Source organism: Aspergillus glaucus, assembly GCF_001890805.1.
Source record: "Aspergillus glaucus CBS 516.65 unplaced genomic scaffold ASPGLscaffold_31, whole genome shotgun sequence".
Lineage (NCBI taxonomy): Eukaryota > Fungi > Ascomycota > Eurotiomycetes > Eurotiales > Aspergillaceae > Aspergillus > Aspergillus glaucus.
Window position 1 is genome coordinate 78,085 of NW_019170483.1, and position 6,193 is coordinate 84,277.

The 6,193-nt window shown below is 47.6% G+C and overlaps 3 protein-coding genes across 3 annotated transcripts in view; all 3 read left to right on the plus strand.

Moving 5' to 3' along the window:
- Window positions 1-153: 153 nt before the first annotated feature.
- On the plus strand, window positions 154-1,167 carry ASPGLDRAFT_70121 (uncharacterized protein; the record flags this gene model as incomplete). The annotated part of the gene is made up of 2 exons (XM_022549445.1): window positions 154-762; window positions 877-1,167. 2 exons carry the CDS (start codon window positions 154-156, stop codon window positions 1,165-1,167), a joined length of 900 nt encoding a protein of 299 aa, XP_022396098.1.
- Window positions 1,168-2,021: 854 nt separating this feature from the next.
- ASPGLDRAFT_70122 (uncharacterized protein) lies at window positions 2,022-2,977 on the plus strand (the record flags this gene model as incomplete). The annotated part of the gene is made up of 4 exons (XM_022549446.1): window positions 2,022-2,153; window positions 2,243-2,430; window positions 2,482-2,601; window positions 2,731-2,977. The coding sequence occupies 4 exons, from the start codon at window positions 2,022-2,024 to the stop codon at window positions 2,975-2,977; spliced, it is 687 nt and encodes a 228-aa protein (XP_022396099.1).
- A 2,432-nt stretch (window positions 2,978-5,409) lies between these two features.
- The window catches only part of ASPGLDRAFT_137028 (putative cell polarity protein (Tea1)), a gene marked incomplete at both ends in the record, with an annotated part of 4,905 nt that continues 4,121 nt past the window's right edge, over window positions 5,410-6,193 (plus strand). The window contains 2 exons of the mRNA XM_022541493.1: window positions 5,410-5,664; window positions 5,730-6,141. Of these exons, the coding sequence (XP_022396100.1) occupies window positions 5,410-5,664; window positions 5,730-6,141 (667 nt within the window). The remainder of the gene's footprint in view (window positions 5,665-5,729; window positions 6,142-6,193) is intronic.

Below are 6,193 nucleotides of genomic sequence, written 5' to 3' on the forward strand. Positions count from 1 at the left end.
ATCGACCAGATACTCCTCGTATCATATTTGCCTTGTGTACTCTGATAATTCGTTGCGAGATTGCATCTGAAGCGAGCGTGGGTATAAGAATATAGTGTCCTCTCCAACATACCAAGCCTCCAAATCCCACATATAATGCTGCTTCTTTACAAGATGACACGAATTCCTCTCCCCACGCCCCCTCCTATTGATCCCTCATACCAGCCCAAAACCGCCATCACAACGGTGCCAGCCACTTATCCGATCAAGTACATCCTTAGCATTCTCGAGCGTGATGGCGGCGTGATACTCAAAGATCTAGTCTCACCAGACGAACTAGCTGCCATCGACGATGAACTGAATCCCTGGAGTAGCAAGCCTCGTCGACATCTAGAAAACAAGAAGGTCAACGGCGATGCTTTCCCATCTATCCCCGCGCAGACAGTCCTCGTACCAGGCCTCGTTGGGAAGTCTAAGACAGTCGCCCAGATCTGCGAGCATCCCATGCTAGAGGCCCTGCGGCAGCGCATTCTGCGAGAAGAATTTACGCTGATGCGGGAGGGTTTCGCGGAGCCCAACACAATCGATCCATTGTTGAGTCTGAGTGTGTCGATGAATATCGGGTACGGCGCACCTCGACAACTGTTGCATCGGGATGACGATGTCCATAATATTCGACATTCCCGAAACTCATTTCGGCCATGGAGCTTTCAGCAAGCCAGTCAGTTTGGGTGCTTGATTGCTGGATGTGAGGTTACTAGAGAAAATGGGGCTACGATGTTCGTGCCGGGGAGCCATAAATGGGATGATGACCGGTGGGCGAACTCTGATTAGGTTTGTTTTGCAGGTAGGCTCCCTTCTCTTACTAGCAAGCTCAACATCAAACTGACAAAATAGAAATGTCCCCCCGGCTCAGCTTTAATCTTTCTCGCCTCTGCATACCATGGCGGCGGACACAATTCGGTTCCTGGTTCCGTCCGCACGATGCACGGTTTGTTCTTTTCCCGGGGTCATCTCCGCACCGAGGAGAACCAGTTCCTTGGGATCCCGCGGAGTAAAGTGCGTGGAATGAGTCCGAAGATGCTGGATCTACTAGGGTATAAGAAGCCAACGACGGCGCTTGGTATTGTGGACAATATGAGTCCGGATGAGGATGTAGATGGGATTTGGGAGAGGGCTATGCAGTAGTCTTGTCATGTTCATGCTCAGGAGTTCCGTCTTTTCGTGTCTTTATTGAAATTAATTACCATGTATATTCCCCATACATATATGCTCTTTGACTACCGCAATTGGTATGATTTGTTAGGGTTAGCATAGCATCCACTTCTCTATTCGGAAACAACCCCCAGGTTAGTCCCGTCACACTAAGCCCCAAAGGGCAATCCTAAATATATCATGCGGAGATGCGATACCAAGATAAGATAAGCAGCTCGTCCTCTACTGCGCTTGAATCTTGATCGCCATCCTCGCAGCCAGAATATGAAGAAACAAGCCTGATATCTGTCTTGAAATGACCCGAAGAAAACTCCCATATGTACCAAAGACCAAAGGCGCGCCCGAGGAAATATCGGGAATGATGAATGAACATCCACTGACATTCCCGCTCAGGCTGTTATCAATGCTCACAGCGGCGAATCCACTGTGACAGGACGCAGCCGTCGTGTGGAAAGTGTGTCTCGAGAGGTATCCTGTGTAGTGGATTTGGAGTGAGGTATAGATTCTGTGATGGGTCCGGACGTAGGAGGGGGAGAGCGCGAATAGAGTATCCTGAGGTTTCGGATGGTCCGTTTACGTCCAGCGCGGCCTATATGGATGAGAGCGCATCGACGGGTGATTCTTCCAGAGGCTCATGTATAAATGAGACGTATCATGGCGCTGCTTATGGCCAATTGAGGCCTGATGGGTTGCATCCTGCATTGGCCTGGAGGAACTCGGAAGGCTGGGAACGATTCCTCGTGGGATATTGTACGTATTCTATCTTTTACATCACTGGGCTCTGACTTCTGTTGAACCTATTAGTCTCCAAAAACATTACCCCCGAAATGGTCGTAATCGACGACAACCACAACGGATGGCGCCACCTAATCCTTCCTCTAGCCTGGATGGACAAATTGGTTATGAAAACTGTACTGGCCGTGTCTCCCTTCCACATTTCCCGCAGATCTGGTGGTCAAGTTCAACCACGGCATCAGCATCTTGCCAGCCCAAGCACTCTCTGCTCAGAGGCTATCCGCGAACTTCAGAACCGGACGATTTGGACCAGTATGACCACCAAACGAAGCGGCTAGCCATCCTGTCAATAATTGTCCTGCTTGCTGCGGTCATGGTCACTGGCTGCTCGGACTTTCCGGTTCTTTTTCATCTTTTGCAATCCGCCCTCGATACGGTTGGTGGTGAGGATAGGCTGGGGCCGGATGAGTTGTCCGAGTTTGCGCTGCGGCAGATTCACAAGTAGGATCATGATCCTTTCATGGCGTTTATAATTTGGCTGATTATATTTAGAATGCGAGTTTACGCCGCGCCATTCATCAGCCAGCAAACCGGCGTATACACGATCCTCTCTCAAGCCCCGCATAGCTTCGACTGCCTCTACTACAGCTCTCGCTTCCATCCAGATAAACAGTGCACGATAGACCTAATCGCCAACTTAAGGCAATAATCCTACCACATATACCTACAACGTGTTCTTCTGGACAACCCCCCGGGTAATGAACTGTCATCAGCAGATGTGGTTACGAAATTCCGAGCCAGTCTTGAGCCTTTCCCCGAGGGATTTCCCGGTGACCACTCCTTGATCTGGACATCATTCATCACAGCGTCTGAGAGCTGTTCTCCAGAGGACCAGCAGTTCTTCAAGCAGTTCTTGTTGAAGCAGTATTATCGTAATTGGTTTGGGGATATCTTGAAGGGATTGGATCTATTGAAGAGGATCTGGGCGAGGGATGTGGATGTTAATTGGTCGGCGCTCCTTCCTGAGCCACGAGTTTTTATCATGTAATTCTGTGCTGTCTATTATTTATGCCATGCCAAGTAAGCTCTGGAAGCCTAAAGGAAGGTTCCTTGACGTCTCATATCGAAGCGGGAATGAATTCCTGTGTCTTCCGTGTTTACAGCTACCATCGTTCGTCTCCGATGAAACAAACACGCAGCGGACAGATCGCTTATGCAAGTTAAGGTTTTCCCCAGATTAATGTTTCAGATCGAATGACGGATCTGAATTGTTTGAGTGGCTTGTGGAGTTTCTCGTGTTGCATGCAAGGTTCGGCTCCGGCTGTTTGGTAGTGAATGGCAATTGGATAGTTGGTTGGAAATGTTTTGGCGTCTATACTAACTTGGTGTAATGGAAAAGCAAAAATTTAGGGACGGCCTTGTGCAGTGTGTAGATCTGTGATGGCTTTCAAGGGTTTGCTGTTCAAGATATATATCCACTCTGTTTGTACATGTACTGAGCTCCTACTATCTGGACCCAACAAGAACATATTTCATGTTGTGAAATACTAAAGAATAAGTTACAATGAAATATGATACTCGACTATATAACAAAAACAATCCTACAAATATTTATACTGTGTAGTCCGAAAAAAGCAAGGCACCAAGGCAAACATCCAAGCATCGCATCGGACTTTCCTTTCCATCTACAGAAGTTCAAGTGTCTATGAAATGCTCCATGCAGAGTGCTCCATATAGAGCACTCCCGTGTTTCTCTTTACTGCATGTCGTGCGTTGCACCGAGGCCTTACTCATGGAAACATATCCCGACGCATCTCCGAGTACTGTACTCCGTACGGAGTACAAATAGACTCGGAATAAGTGCACAGTCCAATTGGTCGAAGTGTGTCTTAGACCTGCTTGTACCATACAGAGTAAACAATAGATCTATTACTCCGTAATTGGACGAATTGCTTGTAATAATCAATGGAAATGCACGGTAATTGTATCTGTATTTGTGCAATACACCTGTGTCACATCACGGCGGCTGCGTGATATAACTAGGCGATTCGCCGGAATATGGTATATATATATATTTTTTTCTCCAATACTCTGTATAAATGGTTGGAACAATAAAGAAAATGAAGATCCTTCGCTTGCATGGCATCCCTAGCCGCCGGGACGTATGTGCATACATTCTTGTACTCCGTACATGGTCGGGTATCAGACCGAGCATGTATGTACCGGTCATGGTGGAATAATAATAGCACCCCTGGATCGGCCGGGTCAAAGAAAAAAGGTTTCTATGGTCAGCCCAATGACCGTTGAAGACAGCACCTAGCAAAAAAGTTAATAGTACCGAAGCCCGCCAAAAGAAGTTTGTAGAGCACGAGTTCAGGCCAAGTTGTCGGCGAATCGACCAGTCATTCGGAAGTTGATATAGATTGATTTGTGCTGTATGTGTGATTGCGACAGGTAGTTTGTTGCCAATTGATGCGTCTGTAATTCATTATTGCATGCGAATGGTCCTTAATTCTGTACGTAACGTGAGAATCACGTGGCATTAGACAGTATTATTCTCAGTGGAATATCAGACCGTTGCAGTGCTTTACTGGATAGAGAGGACTCTGGAAATGGGTGGTGGAATACACCGAGTGGCCCGTGGGTTCCATCTGGGCTTCCCCTGATTCTTTTCTTTCTGTAGAAAAAAGAACATCCTTATATCCTATATGCCAGGGTAATTGACACCAGTTCCGCTGCCCAGCCGGTGTGAAACGCCGGAATCATCTATTGTTCTTTTTTCTTGACTTCTATTATTCTTCATCTTCTTCTCCCAACCTCCCCGACTCCCCGTGGCTTCTTGATCACTTCTACATACTACTCCTTCCATGCTATTTTTCATTCTATTCCATTCTCTTTAAAAACGTCTCAATGCGCCCATAACCAGCCCTCTTATTACCGTGTGAGACTCGATAGTGCTGCTCCCGCACGCGGAGTCTGGGCTGACCCCGAAAAAGGGAGAGAGAGAGAAAGAGAAAGTCCACTTACCACCACCACAGGCCATCTTCTCTCCCGTTCATTTCCTCTTCTTCTCTTATTCCTAGCTGGGTTAGTCGATACTTTTGCTTCTTTTTTTCTATTTTCTTTTTTTTCCCTTCTCTCTTCCTTCCCTTTCCCCTTCTTCTCTCTTTTGCTTCCCTTTTCATCTTATCATCCACGACAAACAACCCCGTGAGAATCTCCAGCCACGGCGGTCAATCGCTGCTCGCCCAACCCCGGCCGTGGATCTGTCCTTTCCTTTCATTCTCCTCTGCCCTTCCTTCTCTTGGGGGTTTGTTCGTTGTGTCGGTGTTATTTTATTTTATTTTTTTGCTTTCTTCTTCGGCAGCCTGGCGCCTTTTTTTTTTTTTTAAAACCTCTTAATTAACCGCCCCTGTCCCGCGTCCAGAAACGACCCGTCTACGATTCGATAGTTAGATTACCTCCTTCCCTCCCCCCACGATGGCTTTCCTCTTCAAATCGAAGAAAAACCAGCAGCAACAGGGTACCTCCCTTCCTCCCGCGACGAGAAACGTTCATACTTCCGAAGGGGCTCCCTCCGCATCGCCCCCAGCCCTCAATGGCTCTATCAAGGATCGCGATGGCTTGTCGCAGACTCCTACGCCTAGCAGCAGTTACAACAACTCCCTGAGTTCCATCAACCCCAACAGTCCCGATCAACAACGATTGCGACAAAGAGCAGAGTCAGAATCACAGGTTAGTTTATGCTTATACTGGGTGGATATTCACAGTCGCTGACGGGATGTTCGCACTCAATCCAGATCCAACGACCACCACCACAAGCGATGAATGGAACTGCTACTACTCCTCCAGCCACAAGCCCCAATGCCTCCCTCTATCCTTGGACCCAACGGCGGATCAATTTTTCTTCGCCGCAAATGAACCCCTTCCCACGATACGGCGCGGCAATCAACTCATTGGCTTCAAAGGAGGGCGATATCTACATGATGGGTGGTCTGATTGATGGGGCAACAGTCAAGGGAGACCTCTGGATGGTGGAGAGTAGCGGCGGAAACCTCTCCTGCGTTCCAGTTGTTACCGTCTCCGAAGGACCGGGGCCCCGGGTGGGCCATGCGAGTCTGCTAGTTGGAAACGCATTCATCGTATTCGGAGGTGATACCAAGATTGACGAGAATGACGCGCTAGACGACACTTTATATCTTTTGAATACTTGTAGGTTTTTTTTTTTTTTTTTTTTTTTTTTTTTTTTTTTTTTTTTTTTTTT